Below are 15,084 nucleotides of genomic sequence, written 5' to 3'. Positions count from 1 at the left end.
CACAAATGTCCTAAAATGGATTTGGTCCAAAGAGACCTAGGGTCTAAACCCGTTATTTTGCCTTGGCACGCTTTGACTGTATCAAATGATACATACCCTGAGGGTATAACTAGCCATATGGTTGAGGGTATACAAATAAAGCGTTATGGCAGCGACATTTTAAGGAGAAAAAACAATCTATACGAACGTTTCGTATCCTCCACAACGGAAAAAATAACTTAATTAAATGTCAACATAGATGTGGGAAAAGAACATATGGAAATGTGTTACTAGTTGATGTCTGAAACCCCTTCTGATGATTCGTTTTATGTCTCATTTATAAAGGCTCTTGAGGGAATCGGGAGATGGGTTAATCGTAGCGCTATTCAATGAATAATTTACTGCAAATAGAGCTACGATTGCTTCAGGTTAGGCGGCCTCTTAAAACTAGAACTCAAAAAAATCGAATGTCGTTTTTGAACTTTTTGAAACATAAGTGAACAATTGAGGAGAGTAATATCTTAATGACACTGTGCAACACCAAAAATAATTACGGGAAAACCCAGTAGATTATGATAGTAGAGTTAAAAATGGAAGATACGTATATTGGCGTTTTGAAAGTTCACATTAAAGGGTAGACGAATTGTATGAGCTGTCTATTTTGTATTTTGACTCACTTACTTTGTCTACTAAGAAAATGGCACCCAACAACAATCCCTAGTTTGATTTATGTGTGTCACTTACAAAGGTTCGATCGTGGCATGGACGACTCTATAATTTGCTTGGTATTCTCCAAAAAGAACTGCAAGAATGTAAACGTTTTTACTATGATAACCGATTTTCCCTTTATGATATCGAAAAAAGTTGCAAAACTAGGAGACTCTTGCAAGTTCTGGAACAGCCCTATTATGTCGATGATGACAGCGATCCATGTCGTTGACATGATTGTGTTTCATCTGTGTAAATATGCTTAAATTGGGTGTATGTGTGTGTGTGTTTCTGCGATGGATAGGTAGAGTTCGTGTGTGCTGCAGTTGCGAAACAAACAGGAAATATAAAATGAAGTACGAATTCATATTTTTCTTGTAATATTGCATATTTATGTATTTGTGCGCAGAGTGTCAAAGACACCCAATGGAAAAAAAGTAAAAGTTCCTACGAAATATGCAGATTATTTCAAACGGAACTGTAGCAAGCCAAAATTTTTAAAATTACAGAATGCATAAAATCTAAATCTTATCTAGACCACAGGAATTCATATATCTCAAAACACATTTTAGTGTTAAAGCGATGTTTCGTCGTTTTAGAAGTATGACGTCAAAGGCGAAAATATTCCTCATCAAATTTCAAAAAAGAAAGGTTTGTTTCAAAAAAAAAAAAAGTTTTTGCGAATTCGAATTGTTCGAATGTTGTTCGAATTGTTGTATGGAAGTGACATGAAATTTCGTACTAGGCAGAAATATTCTGAACAACACTTTACTATAAATGTTTTGTTTTAAAGAAAATTACATTCGAAATTTTTATATTTATATACATATTTAAGGTTTCTACTGCCAATTTAACATGTTTTCATTCCATACTGTACATACCATTTAAGGATCAACTGCCAATGAAATGTCGTCAAATGCAAGTGAAGAGTTCATTGAAATGTCGGAAGATACATTATGTTTTATTTTTTATTATGTTTTCATTTTCTAAAGAAGCTAATATCGGTCCACTTTTTGCTGTAGTCCCTTTATAAGGGTAAATTCCGATTTTATGATATTTTACTTCTTAGTTTTGTTATTTTGAGTTATTATTATACTTAAACGTTACTGAGAAAAATATTAATGTAGGTCCACGTTTTGGTATATTCCTTGAATAAAGTTATCCCCTGATTATAGTGATTGTTAGTGTCTTCAGAATATTTCCCAATCGATTTTGTATTTTGGTTTCTTTGTGAGTATAAAACCTTCCAACAGAAGGAGAAGAACACACTAAAGTTTTGGCAAAATTTATTAGAATATAAATACAGACGAGAAAAAAAATTGATCAAACAAATAGGAAATGTTTTTGTGTTTTTAAACATATTTGAAAAAAGAGAACTAAAAACCCCCTTTTGTGTCTCGCTCGAGGGGGTATATTTCTATACCCTACAACGCTATGTGTTGGCGGTATTATAAGTTTGATTGGGACAAAAATTATGTAACATCTCAAAATATTGGTTTCCCACATCGGAAAGTATATATGGATCTTCCTATCTCGCAGAGCTGAGTCGATCTAGCAATGTACGTCCGTCCTTCCGTCTGCCCGTCTGTCCATGTTAATTTGAAATCACTCCACAGGTCGCAATTATGGTCTGATCCTCATGAATTTGAAAATGGAGGTGGGGTTAGGGTCAAAGTAGAACCCAATAGTTTTTGGAGTTGATCGCATAATACTTAGGGGTGGAAATGGACCAAAAATAGAAAATTTTCCTGAATTTGCAGTACAGGTCGCAATTATAGACCAATCAACGCGGAATTAAGCATGGGGCTAGAGTTCAGGGCTGGTCAAAACATTTTGTTTGGTCATCGGACAATATTTAGCGTGTAAAGGAGACCATAACTTTTATGTAAAAAATAAGAAAATTTTCACTAAGCTGCGAATATTTTAAATTCTGTCGAAATCACAAATGCACGAAAATGTTACTTCTGACCGTTACATTAATGCTCATATCCAATATATCGCATATAAAGCAAAATATCTAAAATTTTTAAATATTAAGAAAATAGCCCGGTTAAAAAAAAACAAAGGCAACGTATTTTAACGAAGTTTTAATTTTTAGAATATAGGGTTACCTTGAAAGTATCTAGCGGTTCAATTAATAATGACAAATCCATTACTTGTTTAAAATAAGAAGTTGGTACATCGTTAAATATCAGGTATCAACTTGAATTATTGGTTAATTTTCTAATTACCAATTTTATTAGAATTAACATTTTTAGAAAAAGATTAATTTATAAATGCAAAGAAATCCTGGACAAAACGTAGAATTTTGCTGTAGGTACAATGCAAAAGGGCACACAGTAATCACTCAAAATCGAGTTGCATTTAGAAATGTAATAACTATGATCCCACCTTTTCGACATTTCCAAACAAATATTTAAAACAAAAATATTTAAAAAAAAGATAAACACAAAATATTTTAATATTTCATTATGTTTTATTCGCTTTACATTTTTTCTATTTTTATACAACTATAACACAGACATCCTCACGATTTATTCAAATCAATATTTGTAGTAGTAATTATAATCAAATGTTCCGAATTTCTCGTACTTGTGGCCATAGTACTTTTCGAAGGTGTCTTTGTAGTAGATCTTGACGTCCTTGAAGTACATGTTGGGTACAAAGAACTCGAATTCATCGATTTCGCGATCGAAGGGATAACCGAAGGGTTTCTCATCAATGTGACGAACACCAGAACCAACACCACAGGAGTAGTTGGAGTTGTAGGAGTAAGGTTCGTATGAGGCAGTGTAGGGATAGACGAAGAAGAAGAATTGCATGGGCATGCCCTTTTCCCAACCACGAGGCAAGATCAAACGATCGGGGAAGCCACAGAATTTCTCAGCATAGTCCAAGGGGTATTCGTATTTACCTTCGTAGGCCATCATGACGAATTTGTACAATTCAGTGTAGGTGGTGCGGTCGTTGTAGGTCCATTGGAATTCCTTAGAGCTGCGCTTGAAGGTGTTGACACCAGCCTTCAATTCATAGTAGAATTCATCGATTTCTACGAAGTTTTCGCGATTTTCATTCAAAGAATACATGCGACCGAATTCGTCATATTTGGGACCCAAGAAGGCGCGTACAACAACCTTTTGATCCTTGTCCGATTTGATGGTGTATTCGAAATCGAAGTCTTTGTGGTTGAGACGCATTTGACGACCCAACAAAGTTTTGTCCCAGACGAAGTGACCATCAACGAAGGTCATCTTGTCGTTCAACAAGTTGGTGACATCAAAATCGAACAAATCGAAGTAGGTGACCAAATCGCTGACCTTAACGCTCTCAATTTCAACTCCAGGGAAGTACAAGTCCTTGTGGGTGTAGGGATCAATGTATTCGTAGAATTGGAAGAACACATCGGTGATCTTCTTGTAGATCATGTAGAACATGGGATCGCGCATCATGGTTTCGTAGTTCAAGAAGACACTGGGGTAAACGTAGAATTCGCTGTCATCGGTGTGGGCGAAGTACATATGGGCGTACATGTACCAGAAAGTGGCAAAGTATTTGTCGTAGTTATCGTAATTGCCTTGCATGATGTCACCGAGGTATTCAATGGATTCAGGTTTGCGCATGTCAATCATCTTGCCATCATAGGTCTTGAAGTAGCCCTGGGTAATGATTTCTTCAACACGGGTAAAGAAGTTGATGATGTAGTACATGTAGTCGAAGTTGCCATAGGTCTCGTATTCGTAGTAGTTCTTGCGGTAAGAATAGCCAACACCGTTGTAGTTGATCAACTGAGGATCGTAACCGTATTCGACTTCAGTGAAGAAGGAGAATTCGGGAATTTCGCCAAAGCCATGGGACAAACGTTCCATGTAGTAACGGGCGAGCATTTGACGAACAACGTAGAAGTAGTATTCACCACGACGATCCTTCTTCAAACCGAATTCTTTGCCATCCATGTAGGGGAAGTACTCCATGTTGAAGTAGTACCAGAATGAATTCCATTCAACATCCTCGGTGAAGTAGGACAACTCAGATTCCTTGTTGAAGAAGTAAACGTCACGGGTGTAGTCAACAGGCATGTAGAACATCTTAACATCCTTGAACATATCCAAGTATTTGGAGTCCTTGTTGAACATGTACATATTGTCGCGCATCATGAAGTGTTCTTCGGCATACCAGTGTTCACCCATACCCATGAGTTTCCACCATTGCCACAACTTGAAGTCCTTGGTGTAGAAGTAGTAGTAGTTGTCGAATTCCTTGAAGTATTTGGAGTAGTCCTTGTACATGAAGTCTTTGTATTCCTTCTCGTACATGGCGTATTTGCTCCAGACATCGAAATCGAATTTCTCAGCTTCGTAGATGAATTTGCTGTTGAAGAAGTATTGAGGGAAGATTTCGTAGACGGCGGGCAACATCAAGCCTCCGAAGTCATCACGGTGCATAACGGCCAAAGTTAAAGCTTGAACAAACATGCCTTCGTTGAAGTACATACGGGCCCAGCAGACATTGCGTTGGAAGACATCCCAGTCCTTGGCATAGTAGAAGAATTCAAACAAGCCATACATTTGTTCGAAGTGGGTGAAGGCCAGGGAACCGAAGTATTCACCCTTGGGCAAAGTCACACCATATTTGTAGGCATTGTAGAATTTCTTCATATATTCGCTGTGGTGTTCAGGGAACTGTAGAAGAAAAGGGAGTGAATTGGTGATAATTTGTTTATTGTCATATGTAAACTTACGGTGTAGTCATCCTCGTGGTAGGTGAAAGTCTTGCCCAATTTGATGTACTCCTCGAACATCAAAGGATCCTCAACGCGGTAAACAATTTCGAAGAGGAACTTTTGCTTGGCCAAAAAGTCCTTGTCGGCATAGGCGGTGTCCGATTTGTGTGGGTAGGCACTTACAGCCACCAGACCAACAATGGCCAGTAATGCGATACAAATCTTCATTGTCCTTTCACAGTCTTGGTAGTCTTGCTTAGATGGCAATGTTTATTCGAAGTCTGCCGATTTAGGCTTATTCGATCTTCAATTTATACCCAATTCTTGGAATGACTTTAGTTTTGGCAGTCTCTAAGTCTTATCTCTGCATATTGTTTGTTTGAACGTCGAGTGCAATCATAAGATTTAATTAATATTGCATTATTGTTTTTGTTTGTTCTTTTTGTTTTTTTTTTTGATTTTAACATATGATGTCATATTTTATAATAGATTCTATACAAAATTATTTAATAATCTGAATTGTTTTATAAGGGTCAAGTCAGGTAAAATGTATGTCGTTGTCAGGTGATGTGGTCTATTCTAGATAGCAGATGATTTTTCCATAAGGGCTACATCTGATTAATCATATCTCGTTGCTAGTTGCTGTGCACTTTTTTATTATTAATCATTGCATATATTAAATTTGGGTCTAGTTTTTTGCGAAAGAGGAATGAAAATGTTAGGCGATGTTGAAATTCAACTTTATGCTATGAAAATTTTAATTATTTATAATTCGGTGTTATCTATTAAAAATTTTGTAATTGGAAAAATCTGCCTTATTCTAAACCCCTCTTCCACAATACAATTGTTAAACCTATAATTATGAAATACCAAAGTAATTTACTGACTGACTGACCTAATGATTTATCAACGCCCACACGAAACGGCTGAAGCTAGAATCTTGAAATTTTGGGTAATGGTCACTTTTTGTCCGAAAGGGTCAGATATGCCTGGTTTTTGAAATTCGCACTAGAACGGTACGAAAGTCTAAAAGGTACTAAATATGATACCATTTGTATTTGACGAAGCAGTAGAGCTGAACTCTTTAATTTGGAATAAGGGTCGCTTATTGAGTGTGTGATGGATGTACCAAAGGGATTTTGGAAATTCTCACTAGAAAAAAACGAAAGGTACTAAAATTTAGTCCTTAAATTTTAAATTAACATTACTGGCAGAGTGTAGGAATGGGGTATGGACGTAATTAAAAAAATAAATAAATAAATAAAAAAATGTTAGTTCCAAATTTCAGTATTCAAACTCTGATTCACCCAAATCCAAATTGTACCAAATCTAGTACCGTTCCTGTACATAAATTATCATTTGGATTTGGGTGAACCAATAGAGTTGGAATCCTGAACTTTGGAACTAAGATTACTATTAAATTGTAGGTGGTTTTGGAAATTGGTACTTATGTATACTAAATGGTACTAAATTTGGTACAATTTAAGTTTGGGCTAAACCGGTAGAGTTGGAAGCCTAAAATTTGGAAATAAGTACCACTAGAGTACAAAAGGCAAGAAGGGTACAACATTTAGTATTGATCGTAGGAATAGTTAGATTTCTGAGTTTTGGTGTTTTGGAATAGGTGCGTAGTGTTGCAGGGGGTATTAGAAATATGTACCGTAGATGTATGAAAGGTATTAAATAGCACTAAAATTTTAATTGTGGTCGACGTTCGTGTGTAGGTTTGAGACATAAAATGGTTTTGGAATTACGTACTAAAAAGTACTAAATTGTACTAAATTTGGTATTTGGGTAATTAATTGAGTTGGATGTCTAAAATTTAGAATTAGGACCATCTTTTGTGCGAATTGGTTGATATATGGCTGGAAACTTGGAAATACCTACTAAAAGTACGGAAATTACCAAATAGTATTAACTTTGGTACTTTGGGGAAGAAATAGAGCAAGAAATCTAAATTTTGGAGTGAGAGTCCTTGATGTTTCAGAGGATAAACAAACAAAAGTGTTTTTTCGAAATCTTAAGGATATGTGTACCAGAAGTACTAAAGTGCACTATATTTAGTACCATTTGGAATTATATAAACGGATAGAGAAAGAACCTTGAAGTTTGAATCAAGTCAAGTCTGAAAAATAGTGTTGATTTTGGCATTAGGATTGATTTAGGGTTGAAAGGTGGAAATTATTCATCCAATTTATAACTTGATATTAATAAATTGTGGTCAGTTATTTAATACATTCTATTTGGGGTAAAAAAATTCCTCTTAACACTCGGGCACTTGCTTGTAAACTAATAAAAACAAACTTTTTAATTTTGGAATGAGTTGTAAACTCACAAAACTTTGTTCTTACAAATTGTTATGAGTACCAGTCCCTTTTATATTGGACCCAGAACAATCAATACGAATCCTATATAATAGGTGAAAATTGCTCCCTATAATCTTCCATGGAATTTTTTGAGTTTAATTTTGTTTTAATATTTGTTTTGTTTTATTCTTGAGCTACGCTTTGGCATACATTTAAAATAAATATGAAGTTGCATTTGGAGGTGAAACTGATTCAATAAGTATTTTAAAATTGGTGCTTTAGCAGATTTTGAGAAAATATGTAAATATTTTTGCATACGTTTCCACTGCGTTTGATATATTCCAGAATTGTTTTTCACAATATTGGAAGTGATTGTTGTCTCCTTTGAACCTTACTATATATTCGTTGTCTTTACACTTTTCTTATAATTTTTATACCCTCAGCCTTATGGATACAGATTTAGATTAAATGTCTTTTGGTCAATCGAATTCCGTCTGTCTGGCTGGTGTGCAATATATCTCTCAAATGAAGTATCCAAACTTAATACATAGGAACATTAACATAGATCAAGTTAGGAGATGGGCAATATCTGTCCAATCCTTTCGGTGTCTGCTACAAAAAATTTTGGAAGTATCATCGATTTTTTTTCCCATTTTGCAGGTCCTATATTTTATATGTGCAAGGTTCGGCTCGAAAATAAACAATATCGAACGACTCCTTCCGATACCTTCCCCAACATTTTAACAACATTTTAAATTACCAAAACGCTTATAAAATTCCCAAAATCATCCGATTTTCTTCAGACTTCACACATTCCAATATTTTTTTGATATATAATCTGGTGGGAAATTGAGATGGGATATAAACATTTGCCCACTACTTCTGGTACCTCCGACACAAAGGGTCACATTTAATTATATTACTTAATTATATCAAAATATTTCTCCCAACTAGAGACCTGGTGTGAATAAGGAATTTATTGGTCCACACCTTTTGCTACCTCCCGCACAGGCGGAAAGCTCTTTTAGTAATTACAACCCTTATACCATTCGAAACAAGCCTGCGATCGCAATCGATATTTCTACCAACTTTAGACCTAATGTAAATATGGTAAATGTGGTTTATTCCATCTGGTACCAAAATATGCTTTCGATTTTCATCAAGATCCCAATGTTTTATCCACATTAGTACAGTGTGAATAATGAATATTTCGGTCCTCTATATCTTGTACCTCTTTCGCATTTCAACATTTTCCAAAATAATTATCAAAAATTATCAAGTGAAGAAAGTATTCGATATAGTCTCAATCTGGCATGTTGTATTATTCATATCAGACTTGTTATCTCAGATACGAAATGGATAAGGGTCAACAGTTTGAAAAATCATAACGGAAGTCAAAATATATTAAAAAAATGGCATTGGCTTTTGCTAAATTTGAATATGAAAATTAAACTATAATAGCAAAAGAAAATGTAGCCTTTTCTAGAATAATTTAATTTAGAAAAACGTGAGGCTAGATTAAAGCAATCTTCTATATCTATAAAAGAGGGTAAAGTTTGTTCGTTTGTTTCTAATTTATGGACTCGAAACCCGCTGCACAGATTTTCCTAAAAAATTTCCAAGTATACTACAACATCGCCTGAAAGTAACATAGGCTATATAAAATTTAGAAATTCCACTTATAACTGTAGATATAGCATCAGAATCGAAGGTACCTCCTAAAAAATTAGATTTTATAGGCACATATCTATTGATCGATTACAGATACAGTCTCCAAACACACAGAATGAGTGCCGTGACTTAATCAGAGAATATATTTGCCAAATTATATTGAAATCGGTTCAGATTTGTATATACCCCCCGGAATTGAGTTACAATAATAAATCGGTTAATCTTGGCCAATAAATTAATTGTGTAATTACTACAATTAAACTTAAAATTCCGTAAGTGACTATGCTTGCGCACCGCTCAGGTGCGGTCTGTTGTTTCAATCGGCATATTCATATTCAAATTTATATATATATATATATATATATATATATATATATATATATATATACATATATATATATATATATATATATATATATATATATATATATATATATATATATATATATATATATATATATATATATATATATATATATATCCATCAACTTGGACAAGCTTGGGTTATTTGATGTTAAGCATTTAATTATTACCAGAAGAATGGATGATTTCTTCTAAGATCATTCTCCTTTTATACACATTTATCTACTTAAAACTACAGTAGCATGAAAATGAAGTAGAAATCTAAGGCTTCACTGTGCAGTGGTTCACATTTTAGACAATTTTATACATAATCTTAATTAAAGAAGTTATAGAAGTAATCTTTTACCACTCATCGTGCCCTGAAACTAAACACTCACCTTGAAACTAAACACTTCTTAAACAACAAGTTATGTAAAACCCTTTCCAATCTGACAAATAATGGAATTCTATCTTTATGGATAAAATGCCCGAAATCAATTGTTGCAATTTGTAAAATTTTGAAGATTAAATTGATTTCGAACATTTTCCTACTTATATTTGATTCGTTTGAAAATATTGATCTTGCGTATTTAACCATAGTAGCCAGTGTTAGTATTGTTAACCATACATCGGGTATTACGTAAGCGTTTAAAACAAAATTTCAAAATCAAATCGCCCGCTTTAAATACATTTGTGTTACACCTCTCAATGCCAAAGGTTCTTATGTGCAAAATGAGTTATTTTTTTAGTTATATTCATTGACCCATACCATGAGCAAACTGTAATACCTGAAGTTCAAAAGTTTTTAATTTTTTTTTAGATTTTGTTCCTTCCAAATGGGAAATGGAACTTAGCTTCTTTTTTCCTGTCAAAATTAAAATTCTCCAAATACACTTTCATAAAAATTTAAATTTCTAGCTCTATGCGTTCATAGACTTATTTCCCTCCGTACAACAGTGATTCTCATGCAATATTTCACAATTTAGCCATTAACTTATTGTAATGATATGGTACTTTTTGTCACCATAAAAACTCATTTCATTCGATTCCTTGTCATTATTGTTTAGCTCTTTTCGCACACTATCAGTCAGAACTTCCGAAAAACCTTTATTGTTCTTCTGTTTTTTTTTTTCATATTTCCCAAAAATTATTCCCACAACAAATACGAAAGCCATTTATGTTTTTTTTTTTTTGTTAATTTTTTTTATTATATTTTTTGTTTAATGCATTATATTTTACAACGCTTTACCACACATCCCTACCTCATACAACAAGTTAATAATTATAATAGTAGCTATAATCAAAATGTCCGAATTTATCGTACTTGAAACCATAGTACTTTTCGAAGGTGTCTTCATAGTAGATCTTAACGTCCTTGAAGTACATGTTGGGGACAAAGAATTCGAATTCATCGATTTCACGATCGAAGGGATAACCGAATGGTTTCTCATCAATGTGACGAACACCAGAACCAACACCACAAGAGTAGTTGGAGTTGTAGGAGTAAGGTTCGTACGAAGCAGTGTAGGGATAGACGAAGAAGAAGAATTGCATGGGCATACCCTTCTCCCAACCACGGGGCAAAACCAAACGGTCAGGGAAGCCGCAGAAGTTTTCGGCATAGTCCAAGGGGTATTCGTATTTACCTTCGTAGGCCATCATGACGAATTTGTACAATTCAGTGTAGGTGGTGCGGTCGTTGTAGGTCCATTGGAATTCCTTAGAGCTGCGCTTGAAGGTGTTGACACCAGCCTTCAATTCATAGTAGAATTCATCGATTTCTACGAAGTTTTCGCGATTTTCATTCAAAGAATACATGCGACCGAATTCGTCATATTTGGGACCCAAGAAGGCGCGTACAACAACCTTTTGATCCTTATCCGATTTGATGGTGTATTCGAAATCGAAGTCTTTGTGGTTGAGACGCATTTGACGACCCATCAACATCTTGTCCCAGACAAAGTGGCCATCAACGAAGGTCATCTTGTCGTTCAACAAGTTGGTGACATCGAAATCGAACAAATCGAAGTAGGTGACCAAATCGCTGACCTTAACGCTCTCAATTTCAACTCCAGGGAAGTACAAGTCCTTGTGGGTGTAGGGATCAATGTATTCGTAGAATTGGAAGAACACATCGGTGATCTTCTTGTAGATCATGTAGAACATGGGATCGCGCATCATGGTTTCGTAGTTCAAGAAGACACTGGGGTAAACGTAGAATTCGCTGTCATCGGTGTGGGCGAAGTACATATGGGCATACATGTACCAGAAGGAGGCGAAGTATTTGTCGTAGTTATCGTAATTGCCTTGCATGATGTCACCGAGGTATTCAATGGATTCAGGTTTGCGCATGTCAATCATCTTGCCATCATAGGTCTTGAAGTAGCCCTGGGTAATGATTTCTTCAACACGGGTAAAGAAGTTGATGATGTAGTACATGTAGTCGAAGTTGCCATAGGTCTCGTATTCGTAGTAGTTCTTGCGGTAAGAATAGCCAACACCGTTGTAGTTGATCAACTGAGGATCGTAACCGTATTCGACTTCAGTGAAGAAGGAGAATTCGGGAATTTCACCATAACCATGAGACAAACGTTCCATGTAGTAACGGGCGAGCATTTGACGGACAACGTAGAAGTAGTATTCACCACGACGATCCTTCTTCAAACCGAATTCTTTGCCATCCATGTAGGGGAAGTACTCCATGTTGAAGTAGTACCAGAATGAGTTCCATTCAACATCTTCGGTGAAGTAGGACAACTCAGATTCCTTGTTGAAGAAGTAAACGTCACGGGTGTAGTCAACAGGCATGTAGAACATCTTAACATCCTTGATCATGTCCAAGTATTTGGAGTCCTTGTTGAACATGTACATATTGTCGCGCATCATGAAGTGTTCTTCGGCATACCAGTGTTCACCCATACCCATGAGTTTCCACCATTGCCACAACTTGAAGTCCTTGGTGTAGAAGTAGTAATAGTTGTCGAATTCCTTGAAGTATTTGGAGTAGTCCTTGTACATGAAGTCTTTGTATTCCTTCTCGTACATGGCGTATTTGCTCCAGACATCGAAATCGAATTTCTCAGCTTCGTAGATGAATTTGCTGTTGAAGAAGTATTGAGGGAAGATTTCGTAGACGGCGGGCAACATCAAGCCTCCGAAGTCATCACGGTGCATAACGGCCAAAGTCAAAGCTTGAACAAACATGCCTTCGTTGAAGTACATACGGGCCCAGCAGACATTGCGTTGGAAGACATCCCAGTCCTTGGCATAGTAGAAGAATTCAAACAAGCCGTACATTTGTTCGAAGTGGGTGAAGGCCAAGGAACCGAAGTATTCACCCTTGGGCAAAGTCACGCCATATTTGTAGGCATTGTAGAATTTCTTCATATATTCGCTGTGGTGTTCAGGGAACTGTAGAAGAAAAATAAAGGATTTAAATTAGTGATAATTTTTTTTATTGTCATATGTTAACTTACGGTGTAGTCCTCCTCGTGGTAGGTGAAAGTCTTGCCCAATTTGATGTATTCCTCGAACATCAAAGGATCCTCAACACGGTAAACAATTTCGAAGAGGAACTTTTGCTTGGCCAAAAAGTCCTTATCGGCGTATTTGGTTTCCTTCTTATGTGGGTAGGCACTAACAGCCACCAGGCCAATGATGGCCAATAAGGCGATGGTGATTTTCATTGTTGTCCTTGCTTTGGCAATATTCGTCGACTTTACAGAAATGAAACTGTCCACGGATTAGAGATGATGCTCTGATCAAAACCAATACCTAAAGACTGTTGATATGTTGCTAAAATGTTGGGCTATTTATACTGTGATCGGCTGGACTGGCCCCCATACATTTGTTATTTGAGATTATCTTTTGACTCCTTAATTTTGAGGTCAGTTAATTTTTATGTGAAATTGTTGATAAGCTTTCTAGCAATTTCATTTTTCACCAAAAAAAGAAAAGAATTGTTTTTCTTATAATTCCCCAGGTAGCATCGTCTTTATCTGCACTTTGTCAAATGTTGTTGTTGACATGCTTTTTGTAGCATAAATTTGATAACAGCCACATCAATTGCAGTTTCACTTTGCATGCAATTTCGTGTCGTTATGTATTTTATGATTATTGTACTAATTGTTGCTAGGAGGATCTTAAAAATATTATTTCTTTATAGAGATATTTATTTTGTTTAATTAGGCTTGAGAAACACAACTTTTATAATATTCGAATTATTACTTTTGACATTAAAGTCGATTATTCAGTTTGAGACACTAATCATTTTCTTAAGAAAAAGTAAATTGTAGATGTTTGATATGAAATGTTTGAATACATTATTGTTATGTAATAATTTATATTTTTCTAATTTGAATCTTTAAATATCTCAACAATTTCTAGGCATGTTGTTAATTTATATATTTTTTTTTCTAAAATATTTAACTCTACCATATTAGGCGATGGAAAAACAACTTTAAATAAAAGTCCGTCTATTTAAAGAGTCTAAGATAACTTTTTGTTGATAAAAATGGCAAAGTACAAATAAATTTGTTATTTTTATCCTTTCTCTTACTGTTTCAAAGGTAACATTGTGTCCTCGAAGTTGCTCAACAATGTGTCCTTACCTAGGTCACTTATGGGAGTAGTTACTCTCTTAAAAGGAGACGGATTTATGTAAGAACTCCATTCTGCATGTTTTGACTCCTTTTTTATACCCTCCACCATACTATGGAGGGTATATTAATTTTGTCATTCCGTTTGTAACTCCTCGAAATACTCATGTCAGACCCAACAAAGTATATATATTCTTGATCAGCGTAAAATTCTAAGACGATTTAGCCATGTCCGTCTGTCTGTCTGTGTGTCTGTCTTTCGAACAAATTGAGATAGAAGGCTAAAATTTTCCACACATGTATATTTTGCCAGTAGGCAGGTTAAGTTCGTAAATGGGCCATGTAGGTCCAAGTTATCATATAGCTCCCATATAACGGTACCTCCAGAGATTCGGTATTTTGATGATTTTAGCGACATTATTCACCGGAATTGTTTCAAATTTGGCATTTGAAGTTCTTAAGGGATACTACAGCGTAAGACAGAAAATTATCTGTGCAGGTCTACGTCTTCGTGTAGCCCCCATATAACGGTACCCCCCGATATTCGGTATTTTGATGATTTTAGCGACATTATTTAGCGGAATTGTTCCGAATTTGGTATTTGAAGTTCGTAATAGATACTGCAGGACCATGTAGGTCCACGTCTTCATATAGCCCCCATATACCGTACCCCCCATTTTGATGATTTTAGCGACACCGTTTACCGGGATTGTTTCAAATTTCGCATGTGAAGTTCGTAATGGATATTTCAGCCCATGCT

General features: G+C 35.4%; 3 protein-coding genes across 3 annotated transcripts in view; 1 reads left to right on the top strand and 2 right to left on the bottom strand.

Annotated features, from left to right (window-relative positions):
- LOC101888412 (semaphorin-1A) overlaps window positions 1-15,084 on the top strand; it is a 620,253-nt gene that overhangs the window by 337,982 nt on the left and 267,187 nt on the right. The window lies entirely within an intron of this gene.
- Window positions 3,144-5,707, bottom strand: LOC131804989 (arylphorin subunit A4-like). The gene is made up of 2 exons (XM_059128227.1): window positions 5,426-5,707; window positions 3,144-5,366 (listed from the first exon to the last, which is right to left on the bottom strand). The coding sequence occupies exons 1-2, from the start codon at window positions 5,633-5,635 to the stop codon at window positions 3,231-3,233; spliced, it is 2,346 nt and encodes a 781-aa protein (XP_058984210.1). The 5' UTR covers window positions 5,636-5,707; the 3' UTR covers window positions 3,144-3,230.
- On the bottom strand, window positions 10,925-13,524 carry LOC101887891 (arylphorin subunit A4). The gene is made up of 2 exons (XM_059128226.1): window positions 13,203-13,524; window positions 10,925-13,137 (listed from the first exon to the last, which is right to left on the bottom strand). The coding sequence occupies exons 1-2, from the start codon at window positions 13,410-13,412 to the stop codon at window positions 11,002-11,004; spliced, it is 2,346 nt and encodes a 781-aa protein (XP_058984209.1). The 5' UTR covers window positions 13,413-13,524; the 3' UTR covers window positions 10,925-11,001.

The sequence above is a fragment of the Musca domestica genome, unplaced genomic scaffold (assembly GCF_030504385.1).
Source record: "Musca domestica strain aabys unplaced genomic scaffold, Musca_domestica.polishedcontigs.V.1.1 5, whole genome shotgun sequence".
Lineage (NCBI taxonomy): Eukaryota > Metazoa > Arthropoda > Insecta > Diptera > Muscidae > Musca > Musca domestica.
Note: the sequence above shows the minus strand (reverse complement) of the source record. Positions and strands in the feature narration are given on the sequence as shown.

Bases quoted from the DNA above. Each gene is read 5' to 3' on its own strand.
- LOC131804989 (XM_059128227.1), bottom strand. From the start codon at position 5,635: ATGAAGATTTGTATCGCATTACTGGCCATTGTTGGTCTGGTGGCTGTA. The intron at 5,367-5,425 runs GTAAGTTTACAT...TTTCTTCTACAG, and splicing joins ACCACGAGGATGACTACACC to TTCCCTGAACACCACAGCGA.
- LOC101887891 (XM_059128226.1), bottom strand. From the start codon at position 13,412: ATGAAAATCACCATCGCCTTATTGGCCATCATTGGCCTGGTGGCTGTT. The intron at 13,138-13,202 runs GTAAGTTAACAT...TTTCTTCTACAG, and splicing joins ACCACGAGGAGGACTACACC to TTCCCTGAACACCACAGCGA.